The following is a 21,778-nucleotide window of genomic DNA, read 5'->3' as shown; positions in this document are numbered from 1 at the left end:
ATATCTAATTTTCTCCAAGAGAGCGAAGAGAGATACTGTTGTTATACATAACAGAAATGTAATCGTTCACGATGCCAAAAAAAACTCGAGCTAAGCGTACTGAAATCGACTGGAACTTATTCGTTCACCAACCAGATACGCAAGTCAACAGTGACCATGCCGAAGCTACAAAACAAAATCTGAAGCACATAGAACGCAATTTTCGCAAGTTGGTCGATCTATCCTCTCACTTACTCTTTCAAGGTCACTTACAAATAATGCCAGGTTTACCCAAAGACTGGACCCACCCGATGCTCAAACATGGCTCAAGAATATCACATTACGGGTAGTTGAAGGATTTCTTCGATGGTATCTCGACAACCACAATGTTGAATATCAGTCCACATTCCTTGTTTTCGCAAGATATTTCAGAATGTATTGGTGTGAAGAAATGCGCCGCGAATTTTCTTACGATCTTCGTCGAAAGATGACTATGGTAAGTACTATCTTAAACCTTCTCAACGATAAATACTTACTATTGAAGCTCGTATGCACCACACTTACCGACGAGTACGAGCTTGATCTGGGTGGTAAAACGCAGCCATCAGTCAACATCGACGATCTCTTGTACTCAACCTATCACCTCCTTGCCGTGTGTGATATTGCATTCCCTACGTTTCGCTGCCAAGGCCAATTAAGCACGTTGCGGAAAATGATGACTTCTACATCAGCTCGACCTGGAACACTGGTTGAGTCTTCCGGCTATATGAGGAGTAACGATGCCTTGAAATGGAAGGATATTGAATTGTATATGGTGAAAAATCCCGACAATCCGACATGCCAGGTGCTCCTCATGAGAGTCACACATAGGCTTAACAAAGGCAAGAGGAACAAAGGCGTACCGTAAGAAGCACAATCTATGAGAGATACGCACAATCCTGACAAAAGCAGACCTGTTTTCATCTACACAGAACGGAACGATAACCTGGGCCTTTGTGTTATTCAGGATATTCTTGAATATGCCTTTCTCGATAATGCTTTTGCTAGCGAGCGCATTAAATGTCCGCGAGATATTTGGAACCTCACAGAGGTCCCGGAACACCGGCTTAGTACCACTATTCACTTCAAAGAGGCTGTCAAAGAAATTCCAATCTTTAGAAGAGCTGTGAAGAATGGAGGGGGTCTTTGGATCACCGATCCACGACGCGCACTCAATTTTGGCACGGCGCTAGAATATGAAAAGTCTACAAGCATTTCAGCTGGGTCCAAACAAAAAGGAACTTTTTACAAATATCGGAAAGGGGCTGCTGCCAATTTAAGTACGAACAGATTCAACACGAATTTTCTCACTTTTCTCTGACCGTTATGCACTAACATTGCCACTGTAGGGCATCTGGATGAACATTCACGGAACGTCATAATGGGACATCAGCGGAGCGGTACATTTGCCTACTATGTCTCTGTCAGAGATGATACTCAATCTGCCTTTATGGAGACCCCTGCTAGAGATGCCCTACTCAAGCTTGCCTGCAACTCAAGCCTAACACGGGATGCATCCGCACCTCAGCATCTCACAGAGCCACAGAGGAGGTCCCTTGAAAAAGACAAGGAGCTCGATCAATTGAAACGAGAGTGTCAAGCACTTCGGAATGACCTAATTGCTGAATTCCATCAACTAAATAAAGCAAAATGTGCTGATGCTGGACGATATAACGCATTTCTCATCCTTCAAAGGAGAGTCAAGGCTCGAAGGAAGAAAATTCATGACGAGGCGAAGGAAAGAGTCCGCAACGAGTTTTTTGAGAACATTGGGAACCACATTATCGACCAAAACTACCAGGGAACATCTGTGAAATTCCAACCGGACACGTCACATATACAGCCGGAAAGGAAACAGCTCGCAGAACTTGAATTCAAGAACAGAGATGTTGACAACATTGATGATGCAGAGTTGATTGAAGACCGGATCCGGTCACTAGAGCTACGACTACGACTTCACGGACTCCATGTACCGAAGTCCTTGCGAAAGCGAGTAAAATTTGAGTCCATGCCGGCTATCAAGACTGAACCGCAACCATTCCCAATGAAGAGCGTCACCGGCCTTGAATGTCCAGTATGCTTAGGGGTAACCGATATACATCCCACGGCAAAGCAATTTCGATATTCCCGGAAGAACGGACTGCAAAAGCATTTTAGGACCCATAAGCTTCCACAAATGTTTCCGAATGGTCGTCAGTGCGATATTCCTGGCTGTTCTGAAGTGCTGTTTAGACTTCCAGAGTACATGCTGCACCAAGCGGAGTGCCACAAAATCATCCTTTAGCAGATCGGCGCAGCTCTCGTTGTGTTCTATCGTCATTTAAATGAGGCCGGGTTTAAATACAGCCAGAGCATAATAATGACTTGATGTCTATTGAATATTTCATGAATGTGATTTGTCTTTGCCATATCAACACCAGCTAGCTTCAGGATTACCGGCGCTACAACTCACGCCGTGCACTTCTCAGAATGTCAGGTCATAAGTGTAGGATTATAGTTTGGGATCTTGAAATTATCCTATTTGCCCTGACGCATACTAATCCGTACTGTTTTGGCTTGCTCCGATAAATCCCAATAGGAACCGCACTGCAGCGTGATCAACTATCACTGGAACAAAACGACTTAGTGGAGAAGATACTCGAGTCGCCATATGACGAACCCGGGGTTTGGATCGCTCCTGAAAATCTGGACTAATGACAGTACGTCAAAAGCGCCTTCGTCACCAGGGATGACGATTTCATCAGCCACTCAAAAATGAATACCGCTGGAAAACAATGTATCGCCATATTCGCCGGGAAACTTGCCTAGTGGCAGTAGTCAACCTAGCATAACAGGGTCACCTTTCATCCTGACCAGAGAGCTTCATCGCCGGCCAACAGTCTCAGGTTTCCGCGATGGATACGTCTGAACCAACTCAAAGCTGGATATTGCTTGGCATCCAAGAAGGACCTTGACACACCGGCCCAAATCTTGGTCAACGACCAAAGCACCGACTGCATGTCTTCCAAGAACTCAAGAAATGCTATAGGACCCACAGAGGCCGATTGAGATTGTGATTCTCTATCTGGCGCTTAGAATATTGCCAAGCGGTAAGGTATACCCGCCGCCACCATTTACTGTACGCCAAGCACTGACACCCATTAGTTCATCAGGTTGACACGAGAATGCATGTTTCGCGAACACAGAGACCTTCCCACTCACAAGGACTACCAATATGCACCTCGTGCTGGAGATCCAGATGCCGGGGATACCCCAATTTCACCCCATTTGTTTCAGGCTCTGTTTAACACTTGTCATTTTTCCCTGCACTTGGTTGCTCCCCCATGACTGCCTGCCACCACCAACTGGTGACGTGCAACTAGACCGCGTCCCAAAGCGGAGGAGGTGGTTTGAGAAGGACAAGTCGTCACCAATATGGGGGCTTGAGACTGTTTTTGCCGTTTTGTTTGTCTACGTCTTTATCTATCATCTTGTCATGGTTGCAGGGCCGTTCGCATTTTTTGCATGGTGGCTCAACTCTCACCCAGCTCCAGAACGCCTCTATTCCCCTAGGCATCATCCTGTTAGACCTCGACTGCAATGGATTGATCCAATAGATAGACTACGCCAGCAGCTCTAGCCTCCGCTAATGCAAGCAGATAATATCACTAGTTTTCAGGGCGCTAAATGATAGGCCATTAGCGTACCAAGCAGGCCAGTGTAGCACTCAGCCTCACTCATTATTACTGCAAATGGTGTCCCAATATTGGTAGGCCTAGGAAAGTGCTGCTTGTAAGCGCCCACAGCAAACATCCAGCGGCCCCCAAAGTGTGTCTTTCTGACTAGAGCCCATGGCTGCGGGATATTACTAAATTAGACTTGTCTCTGTCATACCATAGTGGGATAGACTAAGAACGAATCCCGAATCCAGCTAGTCCGAATATAGGATAGGCGGCCCCATACGACAAGTGATAAGGCTACCTTTCTAACGGACAGTGATACACACCACAGTCACGTCCTCCGTTTCTCGCCCATATGAATCAACTCCATTTTTGTTGGCGGAAGAAAAAAGTGTTATCCTATCATTCTAGAAGCATATCGGACAGCATCGTGCTCTTTCCTCCTCATCATGATATCCCTCAGTGGCCTCGACAGCCCTGACTTCTATACGATCGCCTGGATCGCAGCTCTTCCCATCGAGCGTGCCGCTGCAGAAGCGATGCTCGATGAGGAACATGCAACTCCGACCGGATTCACTCGACACCAAACCGACGCCAACGTTTATACGTGGGGCCGTGTGGGGGAGCACAACATCGTTATTGCATCTCTGGCTTCCGGAGTCTACGGAACCACCTCGGCTGCGACCACAGCCTCAAGTCTGCTTGCCTCTCTGCCATCTATCCGTGTTGGTCTTTTGGTCGGCATAGGTGGCGGCATTGCTCGTCCGGATGATGGCCACGATATCCGGCTAGGTGATATTGTTGTGAGCCAGCCTTGTGGGACCACAGGTGGCGTCTGCCAGTACGACTTATTTAAGGCAAAGTCTGGTGATAAGCGTGAGCGTAAAGGTTTCCTTAGACCGCCCCCGACAGTACTTCTCAATTCGCTCGCCAAATTGCAGGCAGTTCACGAGCGAAACGACTCTATGGTTCCTTCCTTTCTTCAAGAGATGCTTAAGAGGAACCCAAAGATGGGCAAGAGATCCAGACAGAATCCTGGATATATTCACCAAGGCTTCGACAACGACCGCCTGTTTAAATCTTTATGCGACCACGTCCCCGGCCCGGACTGTAGGGGCTGTGACACGGCTGATGAGGTTCAACGCGATCCTCGAGACACTATCGACCCCGAAATCCACTACGGGACCATCGTATCCGGCAACACACTTGTCAAAGATGCCGCTGCGCGCCATCGGATTATTGCTGACCTTGACGAGGATTGCATCTGCTTTGAGATGGAAGCTGCCGGCCTGATGAACCACTTTCCCTGTCTTGTGATCCGAGGGATTTGTGACTACGCCGATTCTCACAAGAACGATAGATGGCAACGCTACGCCTCAGCGACCGCTGCTGCTTATACCAAGGAACTTCTGTCATACCTACCAACCGACGAGGTCCAGGAGACCAAGAGGGCAATAGAAGTGCTTCAATTGGGTTAGTTCTTTTCCGCTCATTAGATACACTAGAAAATACACAAGACCAAATAATACACGAGTCTAGCACACATCCTAATAGCAAGTAGTACAACAACAGATTGATGGCATACAGCAGACGACAATCGCAACGAAGGCGGCAACTGATGCCATCAGTTTCGACATTCGTACCGATAATATCAGGCGCTGGCTTTGTCCCCCGGATCCGTCAACAAACGCCAATCACGCAAGGACCCTCCGCCATGAGGGGACGGGTGCGTGGCTCCTCATGGTAGAATTTAGTATGGTAGTTACCGAGAAAATAGAGATGGGGAAGAAAGCAAGGGAAGAACAGCTCTTTTATTGTCGAGGTAAACCTATGACACGTGATTCAAGGCTTTTTCCGAGTTGGACAGACCCCAATCTCAGACTGCCAAAGCTCCAGCAGGATCACATTCAGACGAGGCCTGCCAGCCAATCGTTCCATGTTCGATGCACAAAGCAGGGGTCTAATGCGCAAATGACTACCCTGCTCACCGATCTGATCCAATAAACATCCCACAAAAATATGTTGCTATTCTGGATAATGGCACATCGACGTATTCTCTGCGCCCAGTAGGTTTGTTGAGCTCTGCTTTCCAACCGTTCCATACTCAAGAAAGCGAACGAAACGCTCCCTCCTTATCTCCAATTCGCATGATGCAACTACTGCAGATCGTGAAACACGCTCTCATCCGTTCAACTTCACATCTATAACAATCGATCATGAAGCCGACGAGGGGCGAGGCGATAAGGTGCACTTGGCGGCCATTTTCGGATTCCTAGCACTGGTCATATCAAGGTCTCTCCTTTCGCGGCGTGTCAGACTTTTTGACGCCCCAATGTGGAAGCGGAGGGGGTGGCTTTGGCCGGATTCCACTTTTGCCTGATTCCTGATATGAAGCAATGTGATAAGGCAAAGGACGGTGCTGCAAGGCTCCTGTAGATGGATCACTTTGTCTCGCAGCATTTTCTCTTGGGCTACGTATAGACATATGCGATTCCGTCGGTAGACTGCTTGGTTGTGGCTGTGGAAGGGATGTGGCGTGGTGCCCGTCTTGCCCGCCAACTGGAGCGCAAAGGCTCTGCCCATGGTGATCGACAGAATACGTTCGACCACAATTATTAGGGCTATTTGTGTATGTCGTAAAAGGTTGTAGGTGTTGAGACGATGATGAGCTCGGATAAACTGGCGTAATGAACTGGCCCTGTCGTAGAAATGGGTCCGATGGAAACCTTCGATTCACTAGACTTCGCGGAGGCTGGAGCTGGTGTTGGCTATCCCCGAATTCTGGTTGACTATCCGGATGCTTTCGGGGCAGCTGCGATGATAGCAAAAGGTCGAAAGAGAAAATAAAATCATCATACAGGACCTGTTGACGAATTTGATCCTGATACCTGACATGAATTGTTTCCAACACCTTCTTATCGTTCGGGCTCCGGAGGAATGCGAGGAGCTCTGGGGAAGGTTCGCGAGACGAGGCATCAAAATACCAAACTATCAGGGATAGCTTAAGACGAGTAGCATAACTGAGACTTAGCACGATTTCCCTCGAATAACTGCCCACAAGCATGGTGTAGAGATTAAGAGCGTAATTTTCCAGCCCGGTGCAGCTCGGTGGCTGCTGCAGCCCGCTCTGTAACTCCTGGCACTTGTCGATAATTAATCTAGCATCTTGACTGAGAGGATTCTGGCTATGGATAGCAAGAGTTCGAAGATCGTCCCTCAGATACAACAACGCTTTGACAGCTATCATTGCAGGCAGCTGTAGAGTCTCATCAGGTAGAGGAGCAGCCTTGCTATATTAGAACGTAGTTACAATTCAAGAGGCTTTCACTCACTGTACGAGATCTTGGTGCAATGGACATTTGGCCTGGAATGATATCTGCTCAATGACACGAAATACGTGGCAGCGATGTCCACGCAATGCTCCTTTGTCAGCCGATCCGAAGCTTCTGGACTTTTTTTGCGATTGATAACGTCTTGGACTTGCGAGGACGAAAGTTATTGCTATCAAACTGATGTTGTATCCACGAAATATCATCACAAGGGGGAAGGGGGCGCCATTTAATTGAGAGCTCGGGTTATGGTTTGCCAGTTCCCGAAGTGGCATAGCTCAAAATGCATACCCTACAGCATGAAATTGTATTGACCACACGTCCCGACATCTTACATTAGTTCTCTGGGTCTGACCGAATCAGTAACATGCTTCTACCATATATTTCCATTGTGAACGTGAGCACGGTCAGGCCAGAATTGATTGCTTCCGAAGACAGATGTGAATCTCAGGAAGGTGACCAAATAACCCCTCCAGTGCCCACCTAGATTATTCCCAATCCCCTGACCTTCAGATCCTCTCATGCTCTTAAGATACCATCCGCCTGGCCCAACGGCTAGACCAAATAGATGAAGTTTGGTGTGACGCCTGATCGTCAGCTGCATTAGCGGTAATGTAGCGGCTTGGGACTGAGCCTTGACATACGAATAGCCATTTCTCAAAGGAGCTTAGCTCAAAATGCATACCCTACAGTAAGAAATAGCCACGGCCACAAGCCCTGACGCCGTGCGTTATTTGTCACTACATTCCGGTATCCTCGACCCTACCAAATCAATAACGTGCTTCTACCATACTGGTTTCTCAAACCTGTTTTTTTATCGCTCGTTTCAAGACCTGGTTTTGCAAGGAGTGTATGGTATAACAATGCCACTAACAGAAAGAAGGCTTGAATGCTGTAATCGCGTCGAAACTTCCAGTGACTCTTTCAATGTCCTGAGCTTTAACCCACTTTTTCTTCCTTTTCCCATGACACTCTATCTCGACACAGAGTTCTGCCGTTCTTATCCCGTTATTCGGATAGTGAATTACCAACACTTTGTTTACCCGCATATGATCTTCATCGACGTAGCCTGTCTCTTTTGTGTCTTTCCGAGCGGACATCCCATCATTTGGGTGACGGTACAAAGTTGTTTCCCGGCTGAAGGAGCGGTCAGGACAAAGTCCCATATCTTTTGCATGCGCTGCGAGAGGCGGATCGAGGTCCTCGTTGGGAGTCTTAGATTTAAATTTTAGTTTTGTCCTGCTAGAAGGAGTTTGAGTTTGAGCGTACCTCTGTGCGCCCGATGCAGGCGGAAAATAGCCCCAACAGATTAGAAACTGCTGTTGACCCGATCACAAAAGCGTTGGCCATGGTCGATGGGACAATGGTTGAACGTGAATCTTGAGAGATGGATTCAGGAGATGGATAGACACCCGGCTTATATAGTCACACTCTCCCACAAGAGCATAAGTTCAGGGGCATTTATCTGCTATGCCTGAAATAAGGTCATTGGGAACGCATTCTATTCTATACTCTTTTGGGCAACTTCCCAGTTTCTGAGTCAGCGACACGTTGTCTTGGGCCACATAAGGGGTTCGACCTTCCATTTCACATATCAATAATGCCTGCTCGTCAGAATCCTCTTATCACAGCAGAGAGTCTATTTCATGACCTCTCGACTCAACTAGAGCGATATCTAAGATTTCTCGAAATCGACCTCACTCCAGTCATCTTGCAGAGCAAGCTGGACTGTGACGACCCCAGTGCAGTGGATTTGATTTCTCACGGGGTGAGCTCACGCTTATGGATACTACGACTGCAATCCATATTTGAATGGACGAACCTGACTTCTCAGGAAGAGGCATGGCTTCAGTCGCAAAGGCTAGAGCTAGCCCTCCCCGGTAGTCATGTCCGCGGTGTCTGGTCAATGCCGACTTTTCTCCGCAACGAAGGGCGGTCGAAGGATCACAATGCCTCGAGTAATCTGCGGCAAGGCAGGAAAATACGAAGGTTTGAGAAGGAACTCGGTGCGGGCATTGCGCTTCTGTTGGCTATAGTCCTGCCCAGTTTCCGACGTTTACCTCTTAGTGAGGAAGCCAAAACCATACAGCTTCTAAGAACCAACTATGCCAATATCATCCAAAGCCTCTTGGCCTTAAGGCTAAGGTATCAAGCGGTATATATGCATTGGTGGGCAATCTCTGCTTTATTGTGCTTCTCATGACTAACGCGCCCAGTACTAGCTCTCACGTCCGAAGCCTCTGATGCAGGCCTTCCCGGTCCGGGCGCTATATCCTCATGAACGGAAAAACCTCAGGGCCGAGCATGTCAGAGCCCATCGGCTCACCACAGTTCCCCTGCCAGACGAAAGAGCCTCTTGCAGGCATCTCTATCTCCATCCTGACTGAACCTTTCACGAAGAGAATATTATTTGGCAGCAGTTTCCGCACCACCGGCTGTGTCCCTAGCGCTGCTAGTTCCTCTTTGGATAAATCGTGGGAAGAGGGGTAGAGCTTGAACGACACTCTAGTATTACCATCGTTTGAAAGGTCGCGAAAAACAGAGACGCCATCACGAGATGGATGCGCAAGTCCGGAGCCCCAGCAATGGCTTTCTCTAGAGAGAACGACAACAGGTCCTTGACGAAGAGGTCTCGGAGGAAACAAAATGCCGACATTACCAATGGCCTCTTTAATTTTCTCCGAGAACTTCGGCTTGGTCAGCTTTGTTCAAAATGCCAGATCAGCGGACCTACCGTATCTTCAGCCCCGCAACGCAAAAACCGTTCACAGGCTTCCAGATTTCCCCTCCCATACAGAAGTGGGCCTCGTTCTATTCTTGGATTCGAATTCAGAGACTGTTTCACTTCGGTGATGGCATTGCTAAGGGAGAAAGAAGAAGAAGCCGAAAACACGACATAGCCGGTGATCTCCATTGTTCGCGACCGCTGGTATTCCTCGCATGTTGGAGGTCCGCCCTGCGCTGTTGTCATATTTGCGGTACTGTACTTTGCCCAAGTAGTCTAGCTTGATTAAGCAAAGTCACGTATTGGAAGGCCTAGGAGAGGGGAAGAGATGCGGAGCTTCTTATACCCAATCGTGATTGTTAATCCAGCCAACTCATCTATAGCTGACCTGTATTATTGACAAAATTCGCTTCCGTAAAAGGCATTGTCTGGAGAGCATATCTAGAAAATATGCTCTCACTGAACCATACTTCAATTCAGCCTGATGAAATAGCCCAACCGAGCCAAGCAAGGTCCTTGTCGGTATATCCTAAGACAGCACTAGGGGATTGTTCTAGGTTTTGACTGGACCCCGATACAGAGTTCATGGTTTACCGGCAACTTAATTGCCCCTGCACCAATAGGAAGCTGCGTCGAAGGCACTAGCTGGTAATAACAATCTTATATAAATTCTTGAACAATATACGGACATTCCACGCTGCCTTTCGGGCCCTTCACGCACATTGAAATAGTACACTGGTTTTTGCTATCATTACAACTTCCAACGTAGACAATTCCTTTTCCTTCTTCTATCGGCTTATATTTTTCCCTATCTAGCAATTGTCAATCAACAGTCTCTAAGTGGTTTCAGTTGAACTTACTACCTTGGCTATTTGCAGGGAGTTCAAGTCTTGTCGCCTTGAGATCGGAGTAATTATGCAGCTCGCGGGGCCAATTCTTGCCTCCTTGAAAATATAGATTGGCATTTTGTTTCCGCTCCTGAAGCATATCCTGCCGGATACTTCCTTCACAGGAATATTTGTCTTCTTCTGCAATCATAGTTCGACGAACTACAGATGGAGAGTTGTCGAACGTTTGGCCTTTTTCTTTAGATTTTAAAAGCGACAAAGTGAGGAGTAACTTTGGGTGTGATGGCGAATCGGGAGCTTTACGTTCAAAAAGTGTTGTAATGACTTCAGGATGAGACTTCGGGTCGATGCCTTCCTCGTCCTCAGTTTCCCAATCCGCAATTGCTGGATCCCCAATGCTCTGTTGCTCGGTGTTGGAGAATGGGGCATCTCGAGAGGCCAATATACCATTCATAATTTAAGGTCGTTGTCAATTTGCCGGTGCGCTGAATAGGAAACACGGGGAGGGAAATTGCTGCTATATAATTCGTATGGACTGAGACTAGTGGTTCGCAGTCGTATATTCTAGGGAGAAGACGAAAGTCACCTGGTAAATACTAAAGAAATGTGATAATTAGTAGCTTCTAAGGATCTTTGGTTTATTTAAATATTCAGCTCATAACATACAGCACTCTAGTTTCCTCTTCACAGTTCTAGCCCCCGGTTCCGATACATCCATCAATTCCTGGTCAGAACAATTAGTCAATGCTTTATTTTTACTAAAGTCGTATCGGGATCAAACCTATGACTTATTCTTTAGAATATCATCAATCGCGTTAACTTGCTGAGTGAGACTTTTGGAATGATCGGCCCTGTCATGCATTGCAGCGGCGTGATAGGGGGCGTGGCTTAGGGGTGTAAAAAAAAACCGGTGGATGCTGTACGATTTTGTTACTGGGATGGATTTTAGGTTTTCATTTGTAAGACTGCTCTTGTTGGCGTTTGTGACGGGAGACTCTCTAGGCATGGTGGATGGCAGAGTTGAAGAGAAATGACAAAACCGACGAAATAAACAAAAAAATATGCCGTCAGTAGCACACTGGGTTATGACATCGAGACTTTATAGCTAACAGATGGAAGGAAAATTGAACCATTTGAAAATTTCATACTATCAGCTCCTACGGGGCAGGAGACACCACATCTCACCCGGGTAATCTACTCAAGTTCTACCGGTTGGAAGATCTTTTCTGTTCTCAGAATAGGATACTCTACTCGCCATTTCAGACACATTGGGCATACCGCAGTGGAATGGGGTATTTGAACATCCCTCATATCCACCACGTTAGCAGATATAGCATGATGCAACATTGTTTGGTGATCATCCCAGGGCCTGACCGGACCCGTTTACTGATGGATTGTTGTCAACTTGATAGCCCCTGCATCAGTAGGAAGCTGCGTCACACGGCAAAGTGCTTAGATGAACCCAGAGAGTATGGTCTGTAATAGAAATAGTTGTGATAAAAAAACAGTATGGTCAAAGAATCTATCAGTCTGTTCCGAATCTGAATCTATACTCGTATCAGGACTATTGTGCCCATCAAGGGCCCGGCAGAATTTCCTCGGTGGGTTCAAGGTGGAACTACCACTACGCGTATAGAATTACTCCTTTCTGATATGGTGAGTATCTGTTGGGAAGAGTAAGACAGATGATACTCACCAATAAATCCCTCTCTATGAGGTCGCCCAAGTCGTTTGCATTTGGCTTATATCGCAGTAGGAATTCTTTGGTGGTAGCTGAGGCTCAACGTTTGAGTGCGTGCTGAGACCATTGCTTGCGGAGATGGCTGTCGGCATGGACAACTGGGACTGCAGACTAAGTTCACAGCGGTTTGTTGTCGAGATAGAAGGCGTTTGGTGTCCCATAGAAGTTTCTCTGTGGGTTTGTGGCGGGGTCTGCGGTTGGAATTGAGGGGATTGTGGGTACTGCTGTTCCGGATATTGCAGTGGGGTATAGGGTATGGATGCAACGTTGCTACATTGAAGTTAGGGAAAAAAAAACAAGAACAAGAAAATGTGAACACGAACATTATTCTTGTCAAAATAGGAACAGCCTTGCTGCAGAAAATGCTGCGCACCGAGAGTGTTGCGAAAATTCCAAGCCCTTTAATGACAACTTCCTTAGTTCTGTCGAACTCTGACGCACTATTTGAGTGGTGCAATAGAACAGATAAGACAACAAGGGCATGAAAAGCGTAGAAACTGCCTAATCCACTGGTCCACCACATATGTGGGATGAACTGGGGATCCCCAACAAGGTCGAAGAAGATGGAAAGAGCTGTGTTGGCTGAAGCGATGCACTTCTCACGGGCTGCGTATGTCTCTGGATTTTTTTCGCCACATAGAAAGCGAATGAGAGTTGGTCGATGTAATAGTAGAAGTTGTTGTTGAATCTGGGCATGAAGAGTTTTTTTATTGGCGTGGTGGTGAATGGGGAGGTATTCTTGGGTGTAGCGGGCATCGCAGTGATCACGGACAGCTTCAAGTTCGGCCTCAAGGGTAGCGAGACAGTACCTCGAGCGCATGCTGGAGAATACAAACTCGCAGATACGATCAGACATACGGTTCAGATGGCAGGCGAGGAAAAGATAGGTCATCTGAGTCAAGGGGGCGTTGCAGGGCGAGAAAAATCCATCAGAGGACAGAGGGATACTTGTGGTCGTGAACAGGTCGGCATCGTCCATATCAGCGGGCAAAATCATGTCCTTTGTGCAGTTTTGTGAAGTTAAGATACCAAACAAATTGTTCTGGACGGTTTTGACTATCATAAGCCCAGCCCAAACGCGGCGGCGCTCTTCACATTCGATAGGGCTGAGGAGAAACCTCTCTGGATGGATGTGACAGCCCATAGAAATAGCAACATGATAAGTGAGCCCAGTTAGTGCCGAGCAGAAGAGGCCGCGATGTAAGCAGGCGAAATTGATGAGAACTAGCGCTTGAAGGGAGTTGACGGTGTGACGGGTCATTATTCGGTCCATAGCGAGACACCGAAGGGCGGCGGAACGGTAACGTGCAAAAAGCACCTTTTTATTACGGCTCACAGTGCTTTCGCGGCCCAGATCAGAGAGAAGAGTGTCGGCATCATCCATAGCGCTGACGGATGTTGCTAGTATAGCAAAGAGTAAAGCTAGCCAAGACGGTGACGCGGTCTGGTGGTCAGATGAAAACAGCTGATATTCGGCATTGAAGGTCATCTCATGAAGAATATGAAACGTCTAAGATTGATCAGTATGATGGAGAAACCTTCCAATCCAGCTTTTATGGAGAACGAATATAGGCGGCTGTTGAGGGGACTTACTGGTGAGATTACCCGGAAGTATAGGTCTTTGAGAGTATCGCAGTACAACACCGGAGGGAGTAGGCCCAGGAGCTCCGAGCGCGGGGCTTCTCCGTTCCATATCAAGGAAAGTGGTGGATCATCCTCGACATCAATATCCAGAATGAAGCTTTGCAAATGCTCTGTTGCAGGACTGTTCGCAACGATCGACTCCCACGCGGTCAGCGAAATATAGCGTACATAGCCAGATTGTGCCGTATGCAGTGCTCCGGCACTGTTTCGCGTTGAAAGAAAGTTTCTTTCAGGAATAAGAAAAGACGAGGCTGCGGAGGATTCAGGTGCTATTGGAGGGAATATGGCACTGTTAAGAACGGAGCTTGCGTGGGAGTCTGCCTGTTCCTGGAGTTGGGTCTCCAAATCTTGGATGCGAGAGAGGAGCTTCATCTGAAAGACATGACTGGGAGAGGGTGATTGTTTTGGTGCAAGCCGTGGCTGTGCAAGATAAATGCAGTCTTCTGCACCGAGGCCACGGTGTTTGCATGCCTGACAAGGACGACCGTCTCGGGAGCAGCGTATCTTTCTAACTCGGCATGGTTGACAATTGATGGGGCGACGTCTCATCTCTGTCGAACAGATTGAGGAACTCATGAAAGGTTGAAGGAATCGAAGTATAGGTGTTGACAGAACTGGCGTGCCTTTATGGAACTCCAATGCACTCACAGACCATGGAACATCGGCAGCTACCAGAGGAGTGATTGCACTAACACTATCAATAAATTAACGATGAGCCCGGTGGTCTTATAGCTTTAATAAGTTTATCTCTCCGCGGTTCTTGCATGGGTCAGAGACAGTGAAAACTAAAACCAAATCCACTGCTGCGGCAGTTGGTCGATGAAGACTTTATAGTTCATTGGCCAGGCTTCACTGGATTAGGTACCGTGCTTGCCAGCCGTTCAATCGCTTGGGCGAAAAAAATCCGGGAAAGCCACTAGGAAAAGACTAAAACGCACTACCACACACCACCCAACCCCTCCTCCTCCCGGAGCCACACGATGCCTCTAGAACTTAGCCCCCTTGCCAATCAATCGTGGATGAACGTGGGCTAATGCGGCAAGGCGCGCCCACCCGTAGCGTCACCAACCTTTTTCGGCTCCCTCGCGTTCTCGATGTCGATTGTTATATATATTTACAGCGAGGGATTTACTGTAAGGAGTTCATTTCCCACAAAGTGAGTTTACTTTTCGGATTTCATAAGCCTAACACTGTCGGACGGGACAGGAATCACAGTGCACTCGCTGATTGTTGATATACATCTGTTTTGACACCCTTGGCCATATGGACTCTCCACATTCAATAAGCCTTAGCATAATTTGAGATAATCCATCCCCATGGGGGTGTAATTCGCAAGTTCTCAGTTCGCTACTAGTTCAGCTCTGGAGGTGAGTGAGGCTCTTCGTAGCGAATACTCTGCGTAAGCTCAGTCACACTGCCTCGCACGCATACAACTTCCGGACCCGGAAAGCGAACTTTAATCTCCCAAGTGCCAGGAACCACATTCTCAAGGTCCACTAAACGGCCTCCATCTTTCACGCTTGAATAGGGTTGTTGAACTCCTAAGAGTGAGATATTTCGGGAAAATGCAATAGCGAGCCGGATAAAGCGGCCCTCATCAGTATCAAAGACGCCAAATGAGCAAAGTCTTGTCTGCATGATGCGTAAGAGAAAGTCAAGCTCTTCTGAGCGGATGACAATAGCGGTTGATATCTTGTGAATCACGATGAAAACCTGCTCGGGTGCAAATCCAGATTTCTCTGAACCAAAAAGGGCTTGGCATTGCGAAAGGACATGGTTTTGGGGATAAACGACATATTTGTTTTGGTCTTCCTGCAGCCTGAATACACGCACACTCAATTCACCCACTAAGACTATCAGCAGAAGCAAGTAATAACTAAAATGATATGCATACCTTGGAGAGGTATTCCCTCGCGCCTATTCTTTCGGAATTGTCGCGACGCTATGGCATTAGCCTGGCGTCGCTTGGCTTCACTTGAGGAACCAGATTTGCAGTCGATTTCGTATGGAATCAATATCTTTTCAGTCGGTGATAGCCGCTGTGTTGGAGACGGTGCAGCTGGATGAGAGGGGTGAAGTAAGCTTTGGATGTTCATGGCTGTTTAGCACCGCGGCGAATGATTTGAGTGATACAGTAGATTAAGCCCAAAAGCTGGCGTAATAGGGGACCGGGGCTGGTTAAATATTCGAGTCACTCGAGCTCTTCAATCTAATCCTAAGCTTGGAAGATTTTCTCGCTCGAGTTTCATATTCGAGCTGGGTTTTGCTTGGTCAGTGGCCGCAACTCCTGGTGTTGAATTCCATAAATTGAAGAAAATCAAGAATATCTGTTGCATCTTACTAAAATCCTCTCCACTATTCAGCCTTGGCTGACAATTGCTATTACGTCGATCTCTTATGAAAGAGGAATCCAAATATCTCATTGTTTTCACAATGGTTGTGCCTCATAGGGCTACTACTCACTGGGACATGATCCCTCCTACACTGCACATACTCTTACTGGCTACTACCTCTTAGCTTCATTCAATTGCATCCGAGCACGATATCTACACAATATCTAACTTAGATTAATATCACGCCTTAGAACCAAATATTCGTCTCTTTCAATGCCGTATTTCCGCCGTAAATTGTGCCACTCTTCGTCCCCTAGAAGATTTTTTGCACGCCAAATCTTGGTGTGAAGTCTCAGCAGGTGGGGTTCTGATGACGCTTTTCCATGAATAAAAGGACCGCCATACACGTAGCCTTCTGTGCCACTGCTGTATTTGACATAGAACCTGATGAGGACGGTTCGGGGATCCCAGATTGGGACTACATGATCATATATCTTGAATTCATCGATTTCGCTGAGAACGTCCACGCTCAAGACTGTTCTCTGCGGCTGAGCCATTGGTCTGCATTGGTCAGCGCTTCCATAAATCCACATTGAATTACCATACATTACTTACAAGGTCCAATTCTCCAAAGATTAATTCCTTCACTAGGTCCTGTGAGATTGGGATAGCCAATTGGCTCGCGCTGGATTTGCAATTCACTTATACGTGGCCTGGTGAATATACTTGGTTGGAGCTCAAGTAAAATTGGGGGAGAAAATAATTCTGGAAGGTCCATCACTCATCGAAAATCGAGCCGATTATGAGGAATCAGTCTGGCTTATATTCTCTGAAGAAAATCGCGCTTAGCATATACCAGCACATCCGTAAGGTGTATTTCAGACATTTGATACTACCGTGGACTAATAGAGAAGTAGAACGAGGAATCCCTCTACTCAGGGGCCGCAGAAAATTTGATGATGCTGAAGAATTCTTTGAGTCCGGGACGATCACTTGGTTTGTTAATTTATTTTTCAGTCTCAGCACGTGTGAGCGTTTCTATTTGTCGCTTTCATCTCGTCCCAACCGGATGGAGAATAGCGTGTTAAAGAAGGTAATAATGACCGGGCTCACTTTGGAAGTAGTTATCGGAGCGAGGTAGTAGGGAAAGAACCCATGGGGGGCTTTACACGACTTGTTTTGGAATTATGCGAAGATACAATGGAGCTGATATTCAGCAACGACCTGAATTCAGCGAGTGCCCCTATTGTGAATTAGTTGAAGAAACCGTTTGGAACAGTCTCTGCCAGTTTTCTTTGACTACGGGGAAGTGTAAGATGGCAATAAGAATGCGTCCTACAAAAAATACCCGGCGAAACCTCAGGGGCAGGTCACCTTATCTACATAGGAGATGCTCGAGGAGGAGTATGCGAGTCATATCCCTTGTCATTCTCCCGGAATATGGCATCAAGCTTTGGATGTCACTTCAAGGCTGAATAAAATTGAGCAGCATCATGCCGTAGTCGCAATTGCGGCACCACATCAAGAGACTCTCATTGCCTATTGGTGCTGAAATATTTATGCGTGTGTCATATCGCTTAGGGATGGTAGCCATGTTTAGACAGATCTTGTGGGTTGGTCTTCAACTGTACATTCAATTATGCATCAAAAAGTGCTTTGTGGGCTCTGGAAGGGCTCGGAATGACGATTGTACTTATGGAGATGCTGCCCATATATAGGAAAGGAAATACAATCACGTGTCCATCTGGGACCGAGTAAGTATACCTACCCACATCATACGGGGTGCAAGACCATGCACAGAATAGCCACTTAAATCATGTCCAATTACTGCAGAATACTCCAATATATCACTTAGCGGCACCTTTACAATTTCTCACTCTCCAGCCCTTTCCAGTGGTCGGGTTGCAAACCTACCTGGATTGAATTTTGACCTTTCGACGATGGGCAGCAATTGTCACGTGACTTACCGAACTGCCCCTCCTACCCCACGATCATCGATGTCGTTCGATAGTCATCCGTGATTTTGTCTGCAATCTATCACTCACTCCAAATCTTTCACTTTGAAGTCCGACGTACGCATCTGTGCGTGAGGCTCACATCACGGACTGGTGCAGCTCACTATGGCAGACACGTATCTTAGCGAAGATGCAAAGAAGTTGCTGGATGATCTTGCTCTTGCACTTCGTAGTGTCAAAACTCAAGACGATGGAAATGGTAACCTCGAATATGAGCACAAATCTGCAAAGCCGTTCGTCGAACCTATTCTCAAAACAATAGGCCTTCCTGTACGGTGATACTTTCTATGGAGCGCGACTACCTACTGATTTGATTGTTAGGACTGGAATTTCACGGTGTGGATGTGGAACACATCTTTCAAATGGCAAGAACTACCCGGGCCCGTCAATATCATTCCGATTTGCAACATAACAGAATCCGCGAGAAGCGAACCAGGGGGTGCTTTAAAATTTGGCCTAATGAGGCGAATCGATGGAAAAGTTACTGTTGAGCCCCGACTTACGGCAATTTTTGCGGTCCCACCTATTGCAAGGTACGTAGATGCGCGAGCTCGCGGGTGATTCTTTTCGTCGCTAACAATTTCCTAAGGTGATACATCGCATATAAATCCATGGTCGGGATCCTCCTGTATCAGATTTTCTTGCCCTTCTTGCTATTTATTGTCTTTACATTTCATGCAGATAGCTTCCACAACTAGTTCCACACTTATTTTTCTCCTGGTTCTATTAGGCTATTGCTTATCGAACCTCCCTCTCCACCTTGGTCACAAATGGTCTGCACTAGCGGAAAGGGCGTCGCTGAATGAAAAGCGCCGTCAAACGGTACAAAATCCGCCACTGGGTTTTCATATGCGTATGTGAAAGGATTGAATTCCACCACCGGTTCGCTATATGCATGTAAGAATGGGTTGAAATCTAGGGGAGCATCATTGAAGTAATTCTCGTATATGGGAGAAACAACTAGGATGCTATATCCGAGACTGTTGCAAATATCCACAAGCCTGTATAAATTAGCGCATGCTTATTGTAAAACGGAGGCAAAGATACTTTAAATCGTTACCTGCGACTATTTTGATAAAACAGGGAATGCAGTATGGAATGAAGCCATTATCAACAATTGGTTGCGCCTGCTCCGGGGCCCCCATATCCTTCGTGAAGGCTTCATAGGTATTCTTCGTCCATGCAAACCTTCCGTATTGCTCAAGAGACCGGGGAACTGGGATTGTCAGCGTCGATGAGCTAGCTACTTTTGGGTCAGAAACACAAACATAAAAGGAAGGTTTCCCAGCTCTTGAACCCCCAGTCTTGGTCTTGCAGCTTGGATATGCAACGGTTAACCCATTTGCATCCATCTCGAAGTCGTCGGAGATTCCCTGCAGTAGTGTCGCTGACATAATGCCGCATCATCCAGTCGACAGTGGTAATCGGAGTTCCAGTGTCCAGCATGACGGCACATAGGGACACGAATATCAGTTTTTGATATTTGGCAATATGAAGAAGTAGATCTCCATGCATGCTTCTTTCCTTTGTCAACGCACCATAGTCGCATCCTCGTAAAATCAAGGTCTTTTGTTCAGATGGGTAATGTTCTGGATATACGCGAGGTTCATCGCCCAGAACAGAGGCTAACGGTCGACCACAGAGCGCTTCAATGGTATATCTATTTATTTCTGGACGGGATAACCCAAGTACGGCTTTCTTCGTGACCCAACAGGAATTTACGGTGAGATCTTGGATGAATTCTCTCAATTCCTTCATGGGTTGGGTCTCAATTATCGATGATTCTTCAAAGGGGCTCGAAATGGAGGCAACATTACAAATTTTGCTGGCACGTTTCCTGATAGGGTCATAGTAAAGAATTCTGAAATCTCCCGGTGTGGATGAGGGAGGTGACTCTGATGACTCAGATGATCGAATACTCGTTGGAGAAGCTGCCTGAAATACCGAAGATGCACTCCGATATTCACAATTCTGAGAGTCCAAAGTCACTCGAGACAAGTGTAGTTGGGAATTTGGAGAAGCTGTTGCAGGAAGCCTTGATTGTGCATCTAGGCATGGTGACGCTGAAGTCGTTTCGTTCAACACCGAGGAAGTTGTAGCCAGATTCCTGGATAGAACGATTGCAGAGTCGTAATCATTCTGGCTATGTTCCCGATTCAAAGCCGCTGAGAGTCGACCCTCAAGATAGGCAATGTACTCTTTATCACTACCTTCAAATGGGAACAAACGCTGGCAATGAGGCATAGCCGTTGTAGTCAGGGCGAAGGGGAGGGCATGGTTTGTCCCGATCTAGAAGTGCCTGAACCCCCCTTTTGTAGATTCCTGATGAGGCCCGTTATCTCCTAGAGGTAGGTTCTATTGTTGGATTGAATGTCTGAGCAATGATTCGTGGTTGGAGGGCCATTTAGTGGGGCTAGTTGGGGAGTAATTTGATTGGTGAACCGATCCTGCTTTGCCGCCCATCGCGCACATCACTCTTGCCTAATGAGGGTTTGCACATATATGTGCAAACCCCGTTTAGGAAGTTCACTTCCTGTAGAGGCACAGAGACCAAAGAGGAACAGTGGGTTTCAGGTCAAGTCAGCCTTGCGCGCGGGCCTCCCCAGCCACTATTTTGGTTGGCAGGAGGCGCTGGAGCTCCACCCAAACGCCAGGGAAAGGTGCAAAGCGAAGGGCATTTCGATTCAGTTATTTGCCGCCTGTGCGAAAGTTTGATCTGTCGATTGAGCGAACAGATGGATGATAGTCAACCTCAAAATGCGACCCTCCCCTTTTTTGGCATAATTTAACCACTTGGAGGCGTGAATGTTTGTGGCTGACCTTTTACACCACCACCGTGAATGGCCTGGAGCTCCGTATCCGGGGGAAGGGTCCACATTCCTGACCCTATTGGTTGGTGGCCACTCATATTATCCCCCACAAGGATCAGGTAGATGCTGACTAGCTTGTGTTCAATCAACTATGGGCTGGGAGACCTTGTACTTATTCAGTGCTCGTCCGTTGCAGATTGTCATGAATTCAACTAGCCACGAATACATAACGCCCCTGCTTTGCAGCAGTTTGACTCATGCACGGAAATTCGTATAGTTTCCGTAACTATGCTCTAGACCATTCTTGTCCCGATCCCATTCTGCTCGGCGGCAAATGATTGGACAGTAGCATACCAAGCAAACCAACGCTAACTTTCAGTCTCTCGATCGCAATTATAGCATATGATACCCCAGTATCGGTCGACCTTAACGTGAGAAAGATAAAGTTAACACGATTGTATAGGATCGAGCCACGCAGAACATGGTCCACTCCTACTGCAGGGAAAGAGAGGCGGCTCATGTATGCTTTAGTCGTTAATGCGGGAAACGGAGGACTCAAGCGCTCAACCCCCAAAAGTGTTCATAAATACAGCCCGCATCCCTCAGGTAGTTACTTCTATTCATTAATATCCCACCTCGAAACCAGCATTCCAAGA

At 47.1% G+C, this 21,778-nt stretch overlaps 8 protein-coding genes across 8 annotated transcripts; 4 read left to right on the top strand and 4 right to left on the bottom strand.

The window, feature by feature from the left end:
- Positions 1-20: 20 nt before the first annotated feature.
- On the top strand, positions 21-2,385 carry N7473_011096 (uncharacterized protein). Its single transcript, XM_057157035.1, has 5 exons — positions 21-208; positions 244-475; positions 524-882; positions 931-1,298; positions 1,368-2,385. The coding sequence occupies exons 1-5, from the start codon at positions 72-74 to the stop codon at positions 2,300-2,302; spliced, it is 2,031 nt and encodes a 676-aa protein (XP_057004329.1). The 5' UTR covers positions 21-71; the 3' UTR covers positions 2,303-2,385.
- Positions 2,386-4,011: 1,626 nt separating this feature from the next.
- On the top strand, positions 4,012-5,862 carry N7473_011095 (Pfs NACHT and Ankyrin domain protein). The gene is made up of 2 exons (XM_057157034.1): positions 4,012-5,150; positions 5,239-5,862. Exons 1-2 carry the CDS (start codon positions 4,127-4,129, stop codon positions 5,679-5,681), a joined length of 1,467 nt encoding a protein of 488 aa, XP_057004328.1. The 5' UTR covers positions 4,012-4,126; the 3' UTR covers positions 5,682-5,862.
- Positions 5,863-8,606: 2,744 nt separating this feature from the next.
- On the top strand, positions 8,607-9,287 carry N7473_011094 (uncharacterized protein; the record flags this gene model as incomplete). The annotated part of the gene is made up of 3 exons (XM_057157033.1): positions 8,607-8,774; positions 8,841-9,072; positions 9,223-9,287. 3 exons carry the CDS (start codon positions 8,607-8,609, stop codon positions 9,285-9,287), a joined length of 465 nt encoding a protein of 154 aa, XP_057004327.1.
- N7473_011093 (uncharacterized protein) lies at positions 9,274-9,977 on the bottom strand (the record flags this gene model as incomplete). The annotated part of the gene is made up of 2 exons (XM_057157032.1): positions 9,274-9,708; positions 9,741-9,977. 2 exons carry the CDS (start codon positions 9,975-9,977, stop codon positions 9,274-9,276), a joined length of 672 nt encoding a protein of 223 aa, XP_057004326.1.
- A 2,460-nt stretch (positions 9,978-12,437) lies between these two features.
- On the bottom strand, positions 12,438-14,657 carry N7473_011092 (Zn(II)2Cys6 transcription factor; the record flags this gene model as incomplete). The annotated part of the gene is made up of 3 exons (XM_057157031.1): positions 12,438-12,544; positions 12,624-13,830; positions 13,914-14,657. Coding segments are annotated over 3 exons (2,058 nt in total), but the record flags the coding sequence as incomplete, so codon positions are not given.
- A 657-nt stretch (positions 14,658-15,314) lies between these two features.
- N7473_011091 (uncharacterized protein) lies at positions 15,315-16,060 on the bottom strand (the record flags this gene model as incomplete). The annotated part of the gene is made up of 2 exons (XM_057157030.1): positions 15,315-15,811; positions 15,859-16,060. 2 exons carry the CDS (start codon positions 16,058-16,060, stop codon positions 15,315-15,317), a joined length of 699 nt encoding a protein of 232 aa, XP_057004324.1.
- Positions 16,061-18,417: 2,357 nt separating this feature from the next.
- N7473_011090 (uncharacterized protein) lies at positions 18,418-18,905 on the top strand (the record flags this gene model as incomplete). The annotated part of the gene is made up of 3 exons (XM_057157029.1): positions 18,418-18,582; positions 18,634-18,845; positions 18,902-18,905. 3 exons carry the CDS (start codon positions 18,418-18,420, stop codon positions 18,903-18,905), a joined length of 381 nt encoding a protein of 126 aa, XP_057004323.1.
- Positions 18,906-19,272: 367 nt separating this feature from the next.
- N7473_011089 (uncharacterized protein) lies at positions 19,273-19,758 on the bottom strand (the record flags this gene model as incomplete). Its single annotated transcript, XM_057157028.1, has 3 exons — positions 19,273-19,313; positions 19,373-19,528; positions 19,581-19,758. 3 exons carry the CDS (start codon positions 19,756-19,758, stop codon positions 19,273-19,275), a joined length of 375 nt encoding a protein of 124 aa, XP_057004322.1.
- Positions 19,759-21,778: the final 2,020 nt, after the last annotated feature.

Source organism: Penicillium subrubescens, assembly GCF_028828155.1.
Source record: "Penicillium subrubescens strain IBT 31985 chromosome Unknown utg000008l_segment0_segment0, whole genome shotgun sequence".
Lineage (NCBI taxonomy): Eukaryota > Fungi > Ascomycota > Eurotiomycetes > Eurotiales > Aspergillaceae > Penicillium > Penicillium subrubescens.
This window is presented reverse-complemented; position numbering and strand designations above follow the sequence as displayed.

Bases quoted from the DNA above. Each gene is read 5' to 3' on its own strand.
- N7473_011095 (XM_057157034.1), top strand. From the start codon at position 4,127: ATGATATCCCTCAGTGGCCTCGACAGCCCTGACTTCTATACGATCGCC. The intron at 5,151-5,238 runs GTTAGTTCTTTT...AATAGCAAGTAG, and splicing joins AATAGAAGTGCTTCAATTGG to TACAACAACAGATTGATGGC.
- N7473_011096 (XM_057157035.1), top strand. From the start codon at position 72: ATGCCAAAAAAAACTCGAGCTAAGCGTACTGAAATCGACTGGAACTTA. The intron at 883-930 runs GTAAGAAGCACA...TGACAAAAGCAG, and splicing joins AAGAGGAACAAAGGCGTACC to ACCTGTTTTCATCTACACAG. The intron at 1,299-1,367 runs GTACGAACAGAT...TTGCCACTGTAG, and splicing joins AGGGGCTGCTGCCAATTTAA to GGCATCTGGATGAACATTCA.